This window comes from Pollicipes pollicipes, unplaced genomic scaffold, assembly GCF_011947565.3.
Source record: "Pollicipes pollicipes isolate AB1234 unplaced genomic scaffold, Ppol_2.1 Scaffold_4002;HRSCAF=4701_pilon_pilon_pilon, whole genome shotgun sequence".
Classification (NCBI taxonomy): domain Eukaryota; kingdom Metazoa; phylum Arthropoda; class Thecostraca; order Pollicipedomorpha; family Pollicipedidae; genus Pollicipes; species Pollicipes pollicipes.
The window spans coordinates 2,809,239-2,824,883 of record NW_023596420.1 but is presented as its reverse complement, the minus strand read 5'-3'; the positions used below and the strand labels follow the sequence as shown (position 1 = coordinate 2,824,883).

The window sequence follows — 15,645 nt, the reverse complement described above, 5'->3', positions numbered from 1 at the left end:
ACGAATCCCTGATGATCGTGACTCTAGAGCATTTCACCACGACTCACTTCGCAGCAAAACTTTGTCCGGTAATCGTGCCCCGTCGGCTAGCAGCTCCGCACCGACGCGTCACGACTCTCGCTTCTCACTGCACGTGTTACGCTCATTTGGGCGCGGCCGCGGCCGTGACGCGCTAATTCCGGCGTCGCGTGTTTGTGCGCCAAACTATGCGGTCACAGGAGAACAAACGACCGCCCGCCTCAACTGCAATAACAATGCGGGACGCGACTGCCAAATCACGACCGGCGATCGACGCCGGCCGGTCGCGCTGGAGCGGCGCTGCGGCGGCGGGCGCGCCGTCGGGAATCGGCCGCCGACGCAGTGGCGCTGCCTACCAATGAGCAGGCGCGGTTACAGGCAAACCCGGGCCGGCCGGTGACGGCGTCGTCCGGTGACTAACCGACGGACGTGGCTTACAGGCGCTGTTACCACTGAGCCCAGACCGGCTGGTGACAGCGACGTCCGGTGACTAACCGACGAACGTGGCTTACAGGCGCTGTTACCACTGAGCCCGGACCGGCTGGTGACGGCGTCGTCCGGTGACTAACCGACGGGCGTGGCTTACAGGCGCTGTTACCACTGAGCCCAGGCCGGCTGGTGACAGCGACGTCCGGTGACTAACCGACGAACGTGGCTTACAGGCGCTGTTACCACTGAGCCCAGGCCGGCTGGTGGCGGTGACATCCGGTGACTAACCGACGGACGCGGCTTGCAGGCGTTGTTACCACTGAGCCCAAGCCGGCTAGTGACAGCGACGTCCGGTGACTGACCGACGGACGGGGCTTACAGGCGCTGTTACCACTGAGCCCAGGCCGGCTGGTGGCAGCGTCGTCCGGTGACTAACCGACGCATGCGGCTTACAGGCGCTGTTACCACTGAGCCCAGACCGGCTGGTGACGGCGATGTCCGGTGACTAGCCGACGGACGTGGCTGACAGGCGCTGTTACCACTGAGCCCAGACCGGCTGGTGACGGCGATGTCCGGTGACTTACCGGCGGACGCGGCTTACAGTTCGAAGATACCCTTTGTGTAATCCTGTTATCACGCTGAGACGCCATCAAACATGTGGTGGGCAAAAAGTCGTCAACGTTGACTCATAACACGGACACTTATTTTTGCCTTGGCGCCGGAAGGTGTGGTGCTTCATGCTTATGTTGTCTTTAACGACTCACAGTGCGTACGTTATGTCAATGTGACGTAGAGCAGCAGGGGCTGTCCGAAAGGGCGATGTTCCAAATGTATGACTAGCTATGGTTTACGCCATAACAATTGTCTAACCTAAGCTTATGTCGTCAACGTGTGATGTATGGTATTGTTATTTCGACATGATATGTGATGGCCTCTGCTTTCAAACATGATGGTTGTTATATCATTTCAGAATGTACCAGCAATCACGCAGTCAAACGCTGCCTAATGGGGATAGTCCGTGTTCGTCTCAGGACCAAAAGACGTGCAAGTGAGCGTTATCATCATCATAAAGTTAAGACGACAACGTTTGGTGACGCACCATTGCTCTCGTCGATGTCTCTTCAACACTTCATTTCAGTGATGTCGTAGCAGCTTGACCGTGGCTTCATGGTCCGTGGCCTCTTTAAGACAAAATGCATCCCCCATGTGTGGCTCGTCTCAGCGAATAAACATACCGGATGACGTCCGGGATTTTCGTGACGTGCCGCCACATAGTGCCCTTTCCGATGTGTGACGTCATCAAGAGCCGGACCACTCACAGTACATGCTGATATGTTACGTCATTACGGGCCTGACCACTCAGTAAATGTCGATATGTGACGTCATTACGGGCCGGACCACTCACAGTACATGTCGATATGTGACGTCATCATTGGCCGGACCACTCACAGTACATGTCGAGGACGACCTGGGTGGTGACCGGTCGGCTGATGTTGTTATTGGTCGCCGAGCAGACCAGCCGGGTGTGCAGGTCCTCGCGACCCAGAGGAGCCAGTCGCAGCACGTTGATGACCTGGCCTGACCCGTCCGGTCCGTCCGAGTCGTCCAATAGGAGGTCGTCACGGGACCACGTGACCCGTGGCTCCGGGCGACCTGCAAACAGGCACGTTAACGTTATCATGAGCAACACGCAAACCGTCCTTCGCTCCCGCAACTCACTTAAGCAGACAATGGACTCGTGGTCGCTGTGCGGCACGCGTGCGAGGTCCGGTTGCCAGGAGCAGTGCTGGTGTAACTAGTCAGTGACGGCCTGCGGACAATAGACCAAGAGGGCTACGCTGGGGTGGAGACACGTGTGCGGTACTTTGAAATATTTGGATAAAACCTGCCAGCTGGTTTGAAATTGCCCTGCAGTGGTGGTAAGGACGGAATTCAGCAAATAGTACTGCGTGACCAACATATCTCCAGAATACATCCGTAAACCGGGCGACAAAACGCCATTAACGCCGCCATCACCCCAACGCCGACTTCATCGTAACACAAGCACCATCTAGGCCTCACCGCGCACACAATCAACGCAAAACCAGCACACCCTCGACTCTGAGCCCACGCGGCCGTCGCCAGACACCGGGCCGACCGCAGCCCGATCATGGCCACGCCCCGAGCTCGGAGCCCACGCGGCCGTCGCCAGACACCGGGCCGACCACAGCCCGATCATGACCACGCCCCGAGCTCGGAGCCCACGCGGCCGTCGCCAGACACCGGGCCGACCGCAGTCCGATCATGGCCACGCTCCGAGCTCGGAGCCCACGCGGCCGTCGCCAGACACCGGGCCGACCGCAGTCCGATCATGACCACGCCCCGAGCTCGGAGCCCACGCGGCCGTCGCCAGACACCGGGCCGACCGCAGTCCGATCATGGCCACGCTCCGAGCTCGGAGCCCACGCGGCCGTCGCCAGACACCGGGCCGACCACAGCCCGATCATGACCACGCTCCGAGCTCGGAGCCCACGCGGCCGTCGCCAGACACCGGGGCGACCGCAGCCCGATCATGACCACGCCCCGAGCTCGGAGCCCACGCGGCCGCCGCCAGACACCGGGGCGACCGCAGCCCGATCATGGCCACGCCCCGAGCTCGGAGCCCACGCGGCCGCCGCCAGACACCGAGCCGACCACAGCCCGATCATGACCACGCCCCGAGCTCGGAGCCCACGCGGCCACCGTCAGACACCGGGCCGACCACAGCCCGATCATGGCCACGCCCCGAGCTCGGAGCCCACGCGGCCGCCGTCAGACACCGGGCCGACCGCAGCCCGATCATGGCCACGCCCCGAGCTCGGCCGGCGTCGGTGCGAATTACGACGGCCGCTCCCAGGGGTCGTCGCCGGATGAATAATTCTGCGGTCGCAGGCGCGGCCGGCGACGGCCTTCAGAAACTTGCAACGCACCGGCCGTTGGCGGCTGACCCCGGAGAACGCCACCGAACGGTGACCTTTGACACGGCCGTGCTTGACGCGGCGGCTAATTTTGGTGGGTCGCACGATGGGTCATCTCCCGCCCGCAGAAGGGCGTCGGACAGACGGGCGGCGACCGGGGGGCGGGTGGGGGAGATGTAAGACGGAGCATAGATAAGGGATGGGCTGGGACGGTGTTCACGCCGGCGCGACCACGACTGCTGACGTCACCGGCGGGTGACGTCAGTGTGACGTGACGAGTGACGCTCGCACCACCAGCGTCACACGTCACCACCGATCGACGTCACGTGACGTCACGTGACGTCATGTGGCGTGCGGTTTCGTGTGTAGTTCTGCGGTCAAGAGTGTCCTTAGAACACGGTCGCACGTCTAGCGGAGATTGACGGCGGACCTGATGGCGCTGGTCATAACGCTCAGTGCGGCTGGTGTTTCAATACTCCGACGCCGTGTATTGAGGGGAGCTGCCATCGCCTGCTGTCGTCACTGATCTCCCAGATATGTCTGGATTGATGTTCCACTCCATGAGCTGTCTATAACGATGCTCCAGTAGCCGGGATCACCGGTATGTAGCCTCCCAAGTCAAAACCCCCTAAATCAACCGAACAACTCTACCCGATCGCTCGTGAGCTGAGATCGCAAGAAGCCCCGGGAACTGCTTCATGAAGCGTGTGCTATAGGACCAAACGGACGTTTAACGTCTACTTTTCGTGAAATATTGCGATTAACTTGGCATCTTAATTGTTTGGCAGCGAACATTTTGAGACTGTTTGTCCATACCATTATGATCAATAACAGAGCGCAAAGTGGCAACATTGGCAGTTGTTCAAAGCATGTCACTTGGCATGCCCAATTCCGTTTCTGACGATAGCCTGGTAATGACCCTGACTTTTTCATAGCGACAACCGGCTGACAAGTAACGCGTACTTCGACGCGATCGCAGATGATCGTCGCCCCCACCAGTCTCAGGCCCCACTTTCGGTCTTCCCTCCCCCCTACCCTCCCCTCTGGCTGCCCCCACACCGGGAGCGGCGGCGCGCAGCGGGACGACGCCTTCCACATACACTACTCGGGGCACTCAGCGGTTCCAGCGGCTCCAGGCGGTTTGATAAAAGCGGCCCGACACTTAGCGGGGTGTGGAGAGCCGCTGCACGGCACACCAGTCCGTTTTACGCAGTCGGCGCGGTCGTTGCCCGTAATTTGATGTCGGTGTTCCATTTGGCGACGTTGGCGGACGGTTCTGCGTGTTGTGGGGATCAGAGCGTCACGTCAGAGAGTAACAGACCGGACAGAGGGCTGTGAGCAGTCGGGCCGAGTCCAAATGGGACTGCTGACTGTCCATGTCGAAGGATGTTATTGGCTTAATGTCCGGCAATGGTAAGAAATGACCGACAATAAGGTGGCGCGGGCAGCCATTAGTCGGACGTGCCCGCGTCATGGGTCATTTCGACCAACAGAAGACGGGTAAATGGGGGAGCCTGTAATTGCTACGTTACGCATGAAGTTGCCGAGGAGAGAAGCCGTGTGCCCCATCGGCAAATAGCCACGCCAGCGCGCTCATTCAGCCGTCGTCGCGCGGAAAATTGTGCTGCGTATTGTTGGTGCTCTTGAAGAGACGGCTGAGCATCAGCGGCCAGCTCACCTCCACGAGAGAGGCACGTCAGCTCCAGCGGGTCTCCCTCTTGCAGCGGCCCCACCAGGCCCGACACCGGACGACCATTGTAGAGGATCACCGGTCGGTCGGGCGGCACTGCCGGGCAGCAGCGTTCAGTGACACGCCAACACCAGCACACAGTAGCTTTGACATGCGATATTCAGGCTACCGTGTATACATGCTACTGTATATGCAAATACCTGCAGTCGCTTCTGATGCAAAAGAAATGCTAGCAAAATTGGCGCACATGAAGCACTTGCAGTCGTGTCAACAGACACCACAAAGCCGTAACATAATTAGCTAATTACCATGTCTCCCACCTCTACCTGTTTCATCACAGATCAAAATCTTTGTATCACTGAATCGAGGAGTTTCACAGCGTGGTACACATTACACTTCGCTGGTGCTCATTACATGTGTAGAAACCCGCGGTGCTCAGGCAACAGTACAATTTCAGGCCAATACCCGAGCGCGACCCATCCATTGCCGCCAGCGGAGCCTGGTGCGACCAATCCATTCGCAGAGGATGATCTGGCAACACCTGAGGGGGTCTGCTACCGACAGTAATCTATGGTGCCGCTTAACATAATTCCTGAACATAATTCATGTCAACAGTTCCGCTATGTTCGTGTGTAGTCCAATAAATGTCCAGCCGCTGGCCCCGGTGAATGAAAGTGTGTTTTGCTTGCTAATTTACAGAGCACAGTTGTAAAATCGATGCCGTATCACAACCCTTGTACAACACTCACGCTGACCTCACACTTACACGGCTACTGACGCTGGACAGTGAGCATCAACAAAACGGCCGGTTCGTCCGCTGCTGCTGTTCCACGACATCCCAGGCTTGATTTCACTCCCCGACCTGGAGAGTTCGGGCACACGCGACCTCGCTGGCGTAGGCCTGCGCCCAGCGGGCACAAAATCGGGAGGTGAAGCACTCACTGATGACGGTGAGGTTGACCCGCTGGTTGCGGGTCGGACTGAAGGTGAAGTCGACCCTGCAGCGGTACAGGGCGGCGTCCGCGGGCTGCACCGCCGCCAGCCGCAGCGCCGGTGGCCGGGCCCGGCTGACGAAGGTGGCGCGCGAGTCCGACCCGGCCGACTGCCCCGAAAACGACAGGCCTCCGCGAGCGTCGAAACTGCGGCAGACGGCGGCGGTGGCGGCTCAGCTAGGACAGCGGACAGTGGACAGAGTTCACCGCTGTTGCACGGTGAACAACAGCGCACGGCAAACAGCGCACGGCAGATGGTGAACTGCAACAGCGGACAGCTACAGCAGACATCAACCGGTGAACATCAACATCAACAGCTGACCGCAGACAGCACACGGCAGACGGTAAACAGCAACAGCGGACAGCGGACAGCGGACAGAAAACAGCAGACAGCAGACAGCAGACAGCAAACGGTGAACAGCAACAGTGGACAGCGGACAGCAGACGGCGAGCAGTTGACAACTGACAGTGCCATGTCGGAAAAGGCAAATCCCACTATCACGAAGTACCTATAGGCAGCAGAAAACCTTTGTAATGGCATGAGCGGCCAACCGTCACGATTCAGAGCTTTGAATGCGCTTGCTGTGATGACAAAAACGAAGAGTATGTGGATCGGGAACATTGTTAATACGCTAGCTACGTTCACTGTGAGTCCGTTCCCTGCCAATATAGCTGTGTCCGCACGGACCTCCCCGCCTCCTGAAGAAGCGCGCGGTCAGCGGCGGCTGCCTCACCTGTACGTGGGCTTGCCCTGGCTGTTCTTGTACCAGAGCACCAGCACCGCCCGGTCCTCCGGGTCGACGGTGGTGGTGTCACAGGGCAGGTCCACCCGGCGGCCGGCCACGCCCACCACGTGCGTCACGCGACCTGCCAAAAATGCTTGCCGGTCAGCCTCGCGGCTCGTTCCCCGGCGGATAGTGGGGGGGCACTGAGGTAGACGCGAACGGAACGCTCGCTGCTGATACCGGTCTCAAATCACGGCCGCCGAAGTCTGTGCCGCGTGAACACTTTTCAGGCTATGGACTGTTTGTAATTGCAGTACACAACTAAATGGATAGCTTTTATACATCAAAAAAGATATTCTCCTCAAGGGCAGTTGGGCGTGAGAACATACCGATGCATATCATTCGCCAGTGCTTTCCCGTCCCAGGACCTCATTTGCTATGGCCAATTCATGCATAATCTCGAGTGTGTCCCTCACTGCTTAAGGAAGCTTGCGACCGTCGCTCCCCTTCGTAAAAGAGGATGTCGCGATGAGCCCAGTAATTTTCGACCCACCTCCATCTTGTCGGTGGTATCCAAACTTTGTGGAAAAAACTGTGTGCTCTGAACTGTCCTCATATCTCACCGCATCCAGTATGCTCGCGCAATCACAGTACTCACACCGGCAAAACCATTTGACGGAAGACACCGTGGTCGACGCTGTCCAGTGGATCGCGCACCGAATGGACGGTAAAGACGTTGTTGCCGTTGCGTGAATTGACTCAAGTCGCGCCTTTAGCAGGGTTAACCATCGTGTCCTGACCAAGTTAAAATGATACGGAATCGACCCCGGATGGTTCGAGATCTACTTGGCTGACCGGCGGCAGGTGGTGAGAGGTGGTTCCCTATATTTGCCGCTGTTCCACGGTGTCCCCCAGCTATCCCCAGTCGGCCAAATACTCTCAGCATCTTAACAACCTTTTTCCTTTCATAGGAAGAGCACACGTCCAACAGACCCGAAAAGTGTAATTCCACGCTTTCTGTTTGCACAGCTCTAGACACCAGGTCAGGTCCACGGCTCGATGATCCCAGTATAACGCGACGTTTTCTAAACGCGCTGTATTGCCTCTCAGTCTGGGGTAGGGCTGCTGCGTGTAATATGCACAGGCTGCAGCAAATGGCGAACTTCGGGGCCGAGCCTGTCTCGGGGGCGCGTGTTTATGGTCGTATCTCACTGACCGTCGACCTGCTTGGATTGGTGCGGCTTGCGTGACCTTGTCAGCCATCGCGCCAGCATCGGAAAGTTCAGGGCTCTGAGCGATCGGCGTGCTCCTGAGGTATTCCGCTCGTTGTTCACCACACGTGCTGCTGCGTCACAGCGCAACAGGCGGCGGCGGCAGGCATGCTACAGCTGCCAGCTCTTCGTCTGCCATTGTCTCTCCGCCTGAGTTCATTCCGCGCGCAGCCTCACCATGGAGCTAGGCGCCCAGCAAAAGCGTTGGCAAAGAAGGGGGGGGGGGGGTGGGAGCACAGAGTTGACTAAGGCCCTTCTTATAATAAAGCGCCCCGTTAAAAAATTGCGGGATATAAGTCCATTTGTTAACGAAGCGCGATGCCTGATTTTCTAGTCAATAAACTGAAAAAGTATGTCTCAGAGGACTGCACGAAATAGATAACCGATGCTCTTCATTTTACGATGGTCAACTGGACACTTTTAAACTGAAAAACTTAGACGCTTTATCAGAATTTGTATCTGGGCTGTTCAAATGTACGAAGGACCCCGGGGATATAGATCGGAATGGGTCAACAATTTGTGGCAGCATTGCTAAAGCATGTTTGTCTGGAAATTATCAACATTCGTTCAGAATCAATAAGTGATACAAATTACGTCACGTGGTTTTAAGCATGCGCGCTTCCAAATCTTAGCAACAAAAACACCGACGCCAGGCATTGCAGCCTCCATGGGTTGTGCAGCGTCGGCCCCGCGGTTAACACAGAACCGCGGCCGCCGGGTGGACGAGAATGATGACGCATTCAAAAGACGTATCCTTAAACGCTTTATGACATCAAATCGTACGTTTATAAGGTAGTCCGGGCACATCTTTCACCTGTGCGATTTTTAGATTGATGATAGGAGCGGACTGGCCTTTACAGCCCCGCGAAGTAGTGCTGGAATCCGGTGGTGGAGCTGGAAGAGTGAAGATAACATTTCTATTCTTCATGTTGCTGTTACCGTTACTCTGTCCAGAGAACAACCTTAAAGTTGCAAAAACGATGCGCTCAGACTGATCTTTAAAAATTGCGAGTTCATGTTGAAAGACATTCGGAACCATCATTTTACGGCGGTCATTCTCGCTCGCACGACTCCCGCCGCCTGATGTTACTTGCAGTGGCCAACGGTGTTCGGTTTTATAGAAGCTGCTACCCAGGCCATCGCCGCACTTTCTCACGAGATTGCGGCCGCACAGGCTCAAACCTTTTGATGTAGCTTGTTTCACAAGTCGATTCTGTAAAAGATTAAACGTTCTCAGACAAACACTGGGATGACGTTGTTCGTTTTTGAACTCGTTTTTGCCCCTCAGTTAAACACTTATAAGCCCAGTATTTGTTTCCGAGAAAGGGTGTAAAGTGTGTAAGCACTAGCGGCTCATTATTGTTCCCGATCAAGGACTGAGAGGCCAACCCGTCCCACCGCAGGATGTCCTCCGGCTGCCATTCTGGCGACACGGGACGGAACCCCCTGGCCAATACGGAGGTCTTTAGAGGGATGCATCATATCAAATTTGTCCTCTCCCTGACGCGGGAGGCCTTCTGACCCGCGCAGTTGACCCCGGATCGACGCAGGAACCCTCACTGGTGCAACAACACCCCTGATCGCTGCAGATGGTCCACTAACTACCACATAGACTCCCGCCGGCTTAACGGGCCCTGGAGGGTTGGATGGCCCAGCGTTCGCTACTGAGAATCCTCACTGGCATAGGACGCTTCCATTGTCTCAAGGTCAACAGTCATCATAAGTTCTCATGTTTTCTTTCATTGTCGGAGGGCCCCGACCAACGCAAGCGCGATGTTATTTGGAGGCTCGTCCCCGTGTGCGCGTGTAAATCGCTGGCTCCGGCTTTCTACCTGCCTGGAAAACGGGCCCTCAGGCCCAGGCCGGCACGGAGCCGACTGTGGGTTACTGATGGTGTCTGACCGACATATAGGCCCTTATCGATTCAGGGGGCGCACTTCCCCCTGTGCCCCTTCCCTTTGCTTGCTCTCCTGCCCTGGACTGTCTGCTGCAGGCTATCACTAACTCTTGGACAATGCATCAATGCTTCAGCAAGCTCGGCTGTGCTGAGAAATGTTATACCGTACGGTGTGTTACGATTTTTAACGATACTTTTTAAATATCTTTTCATTATGTTTTGGCTCTCTGTGTAATGCTTCACATTGTAAATTCCTTAATAAATTGACTTGACTGACACAGTGCGGAAGTGGTGCATTTTCAAGTGAAAGATTCCACTGACTTATTGATGCGAAATTCCATGGGCAAATAAACGCTCGTCAGACCTCCCAATGGGCAAATTGTATACGGATTCAGAAGCCAATATACAGCACACCTGTATGCCCGCTGCTACGTCCTGGTTTCTTCCGTGTTCCACATACAAGGCTACACGGAGAGCGTTACCGACACGGAAGAGTGTTGGGCGAGCCGCGGCACGACGCTGTTCCGCCAGTGGCAGCTGTCCCCCGGTGCAGTATACCAGCGCAGGCGTCACCACCGTGGGGCGGACGTCTGTATTCTCACCGCTTCGGCTTGTTGCAGTTTGGAAGTGGTGATTCTGCTCACTCAGTACGCGTAAAACTTTGCGTACCCTTCCCATCCCGCAATGTTTGTCTCGCCCTGCGTCCCATCCCCGGACGTGGGGTTCAAATCACCAGAAAACCCCTTTGAATATATTTCAATATTGAAATATAATGAAGCTTTTTGGTTTATAGTTTAACAGATAAAGTTTTCTATGAGTGGAGGATCTGATGGCGGCCGCCCGGCCACGCGTCAGCCATCTAACGGAGCCTCGCCTGCCGTCATTTGCCAACAGCTTGGCATGAGTGCGGGACAGTGCGTATGCCAGCCTTATTGAGTACATGCACGAATATGTGGCGAGTAGCGAGCGTGAACATGCGTTCGGGCCCAATCGCTCAAATCAGAGATCATTTCCGAACATTTAGTTCAGCCCATGTGAACAGCCGGAATTCACGCTTACTTATAAATTCATCTTTGGTGGCACACCATTTGAAAATAGTTGTGCTACAGAAGAGACCGTTTCATCGTGCATGCCATCTGCAGTGGCTCATGATGGCTCTTGAGGACGTCCATGATGGGGTTGCGCCATCTTGAAACACCATTCACGATTTGCCGGAGCGCCCATGACGGAAGTTTCCGAGTTCAGTGGTGTGGTAAAGGCTCGGCCGGAGCATCAATGTTTGTCTTTGGTGCGCACGGCCCCTGGGGGCCGGCACTGGCTGGCAGGTGACGTCACGTACGCGGGCGCCGCGGGCTTCACCGATCTCGCGGCGCTTAGCATGATGCTCCTGATCTGCTACTCTCGACTCCAACGGAGCCAAGGCCACCTTCACAGAGTGCTGTGCACATGGAGTGCTCTGGAGAGAGATCCGAAAAAAGCCGTAATTCGGTTACGCCTCGAAAAAAACATAAAAGCCTGCTCAGGGAGGCAGGCACATGGAGGTCTATTGCTGGTGCCTGGTTCACCGAGGTGGAGCCTCTGATGATGATAGTCATATCATCAATGGTTTGCACAAAGGTCCGATTCTCGCAGGTTTGATTGTAATGATCTGTTAAAACACGAAACACACATACACAAGCGGTAGCTTGAGTACATCATGTACATGTGAAATAGCATAATGCAAATATGCTACTGAGCAAGGAACGCTGAGGAGGAAAGTATTTGACCTCTTGGACATGACCCTGGAAACGAGACACAAAAGTGACTTCAGACATGTCACGTCAAGATCAAGCTTACAATGAGTGAACCTCTCAGCGGTCACATTGTATTGGAATGGACAATAAACGCCGCCGAGAAATCCGGCGCCCAGACGATATCAAAGTCGAGCGATCACAAAGCTTCAGCTCTGCAAGCTTTGGTTTCATATCATCGATGACGACGGTGAGATGATCCCGGTTTTGCCGAAACGTTCAGCTTTATCGGCCGTCCAGTTTAAAGCCTGACCGCTCCAGTATTGCGGCGCGTTTTGCCGACGTCGGCGGCCATTTTGGCGTCTCGATCTGACACTGAGCTCGGTCCCAACTGACTGTCGCCCTGGATCGAACTGTCAGCAGCTAGCGCACCCGGAAACAATGACCGAACTGGCTGAAATTGGTGTGCCTGCTGCTGAATGCTGTGGAAGTGCCCTACCTCTCTCCCGGAGTCATAAGCCGCCTTCAAAACCGATCGCCAAAACCATGAGATCTGATAGGGTGGGGGTCGGGGGGGGGGGGACAAGCAAAATGCACAGGAGGAAGGTCCCCGCCGAATTACAGACTGGACGGTCGCTCGTGTGGGGACTAGATCTAGGGTCCCTCGCATGGAGACTACACCGAAGTGAACGGTCCTTCAAGTCACAACTTAATCTAGCGTCAACCATCTCGCACTTGGAGACTGACCCGAAAGTGGAGGTTTTCGCAAAGTGTGCTTTCTCCCACGTAGAGACTGAACAAAAACCGAAGGGGCTCTCACATCGAGACCGAAGCTGACGTCGTCTGACTTGTGTGTGGAGACTGCACCGAAAGAGAACGGCCTCTTGCGCGCAGAAAAAAAAAACAGTGGACGCACAATGACAGCAAATCGCGGAGCCGTATGGGCTGCCAGTGACGTCAGCCATTGTCCACCACACAGAACGCCTTCGACAGTACATCCCTGGGGTCCGGTGGCGTCTGCCCAAGCGCCCTGTGCCACAGCACCTCCGTCTGCCAGCCTCAGAAGTTTGGTCCCCGGAGACACAGAGGAAAAGGTAATTCGTAATTAGTTTACCTCGTTAGACGACTTCGACGGTGAGGTAAGTTTGAAGCGAGTTGGCTTGTATGGAATATCTCACCGATGTTGGCTGACTGGCTGCGTCGCTATGTTGAGGCAGGGCGAAGCTTGATATCGTTTGTTCAAGATTTTGGTTTGATGATGGGATTGACATAGACCGGCGTTTTATTTGATTTGATTTGATACTGATTTTCAATTAAGGACATTAAGCAGCACATAATACAATGGGTGGATTGGTGCATAAGCGGAACGCTTAAGTCTGAGCGCCTTTCCTAACAATAACAAGATATGGTCATCACCGCCAGGGAACCCACCGCGCCACCCGCCCGATCTGTAAGCCGACACGGGCCAGGCGCCCGCCGCCACTCCGGTCTACACATATAGCCGTCTCGGGCCGGCGGCGGACGCCCGGCCCGGCAACGCCACCCAGTGACCCGTCTGCTACCCGCGCCCGCTGGAAGTTTTTAGGCGAATCGTTTGGTCTGATAAAGGGATGTTTGGAAAATTTTTGCTATCTGGTGCCCATTGCGATCCTGTAAACCGTTACCTCTGAGATAGATACTTAGTTGCCCGTTGTGAGTGAGCTCAGAAAAGTTTGGAATGATACGATCCGTTTTACGTAGCATTGAAATTCGTTTTTCATGATAGCGAGGACAGTTTAGTACAAAGTGTTTAGGGCTTCATATCGATAGCCACACAAGCGAGAGAGACTAGGTGTAGTTGGATTTTGAATTTCTAACAGGTGGACATTCAGGTCTGACATTCCCGGTCTCAGCCTAGTATTTAGGATGCTACCATGCCTGGATCCAAAGCTGTGATACACCGGAGGCGCGGCCACACCGCAGCGCTGGTATATTTCCCGTTTGAAGGAACGAGAAGACTGGAGAGATGACACCTCAAGCGGGAGCTGGTTACGTCTTCTCGTAGTTGATGGAGTATAGGATTTTTGGTATGTTGAAGTTCTGTTAGGTGATAATGTGAGTGTCTCTGCATTGCGTAGTGGGCATCCTGTCGCAATTGCTCGTGTGCCAGGTAGAAGTGCGGTGACGTTTGCTGGCAGTAGATGTTGGTTGTTCATGAGGGTATGGAACAGCGTCAGTTTGTGCATGTTTCTTCGTGATTTGAGAGTGTTCCATCCCATGCCGCCCAGCAGTGCCCGAGTGCCCCCAGCCCGAGAGAGCAGTGCGCTGCCTTGTCCGTATCGCTGCAAATCTCAAGGTATAAGTTGTGCATTAAAAAAACAGGATTTGACTGAAGATTCTAGCTATGGCAACGCTCTTTACGCGTGTATCCACCATCTTTGTTAAATCTGTATGTCTACAATTACGGGGAGTCTACCGTCATGAGTCGTGGCACGGTTGCAAGGAAAGCAAACAATTAAACTTCCATTCAAGCAGGCACATGGGCGTGGCACCAGCCGAGTGTGCCGGAATGGTAATGCATTCTTCAGCGTTGGATGGCCTGTCACATCAGGCCAAGCACCACATACATTCCCCGTTATGAGCCCATTGCTCAGGCATTCCGATTTATCAAACGAAGGGCGCCGGACACGGGAAGCATCGCTGGTCTACTTCCCAGGCCCTGGCAACCGCATCAACCACTTCCCGCTGGCACGTCTCCAGGGGTCGGTAGTAAGTGACTCACAGTGCTCTCTCGGAAACAAGTTCGGCAGCGCAGAGCATGTCACTCGCGCTGGAAAACTCTGAGTTGGCAGGGTGTTGCTGTGATAATTCCCCGCGCTCTCCCGTTCTCAGAGGCCAAAACGGGAGGCGTGGGCGTGTTAGAAACGCAGCACCGCACGCCACTACTTTCTTATCGTCATTGTTCGTCAGGTCCTGACGTACCGTGTTGCGGTGAGGGTACGTTCGTCAGGTCCTTATGTGCCGTGTTGCGGTGAGGGTACGTTCGTCAGGTCCTTATGTGCCGTGTTGCGGTGGGGGTACGTTCGTCAGGTCCTTACGTGCCGTGTTGCGGTGAGGGTACGTTCGTCAGGTCCTTACGTGCTCTGTTGCGGTGAGGACACGTTCGTCAGGCCCTTACGTGCCGTGTTGCGGTGAGGGTACGTTCGTCAGGTCCTTACGTGCTCTGTTGCGGTGAGGGTACGTTCGTCAGGTCCTTACGTGCCGTGTTGCGGTGAGGGTACGTTCGTCAGGTCCTTACGTGCTCTGTTGCGGTGAGGGTACGTTCGTCAGGTCCTTACGTGCCGTGTTGCGGTGAGGGTACGTTCGTCAGGTCCTTACGTGCTCTGTTGCTGTGAGGGTACGGTCTGATATGCTCTGCACGGCGTGGTAAGCTCAGCTCATGCCCTGCTATGACCAAAACAAGGACAACGGCCAGATAACATCAGTATGTGGCGCAGCTGGATCGACTTATTATATACATGGATCGACATATCGTGCAGATCAGATCGGCATCCAGCTCATTTCCACCCAGCAGGATCCCCCATGACGCACGGACCTCAATACGGCGAGCAGGGCGATCAATGACCTCAGGGACATACATCATGCATCAGTGTCCTGCAGAACAGCATGAGGTACAGCAGAGCGCGACGCTGTCATCGTGCAGGCTCCAGCAGAGGTAGGCTGCAAGACTATGCGAGAGATATGATAAACCCTGCTGGAATACCATGATCTATACTCAAACCAGTATCGGCATGTCGATTTCCTACAGATAAATCGTGCTAGATAATCTACGGTTTCAGTGTTGAATCTCAATATCCTAATGCGTCCACCGGTAATAAACAAAACCTAGCCACTATGGTTGTCTGATGGAAGGCCCTTGAGACCGGTCGTAGACACTTAAACGCAGTTCTCGAGTACTCTAGCTATTTTGACAGCTTG

At 55.2% G+C, this 15,645-nt stretch overlaps 1 protein-coding gene across 1 annotated transcript in view; it reads right to left on the bottom strand.

Moving 5' to 3' along the window:
- Nucleotides 1-15,645, bottom strand: part of LOC119093388 (nephrin) — a 98,561-nt gene that overhangs the window by 26,863 nt on the left and 56,053 nt on the right. Inside the window, exons 2-6 of the mRNA XM_037216343.1 lie at nt 6,800-6,932; nt 6,137-6,212; nt 6,016-6,100; nt 5,062-5,169; nt 1,897-2,100 (exon numbers count right to left, since the gene is read on the bottom strand). Of these exons, the coding sequence (XP_037072238.1) occupies nt 1,897-2,100; nt 5,062-5,169; nt 6,016-6,100; nt 6,137-6,212; nt 6,800-6,932 (606 nt within the window). The remainder of the gene's footprint in view (nt 1-1,896; nt 2,101-5,061; nt 5,170-6,015; nt 6,101-6,136; nt 6,213-6,799; nt 6,933-15,645) is intronic.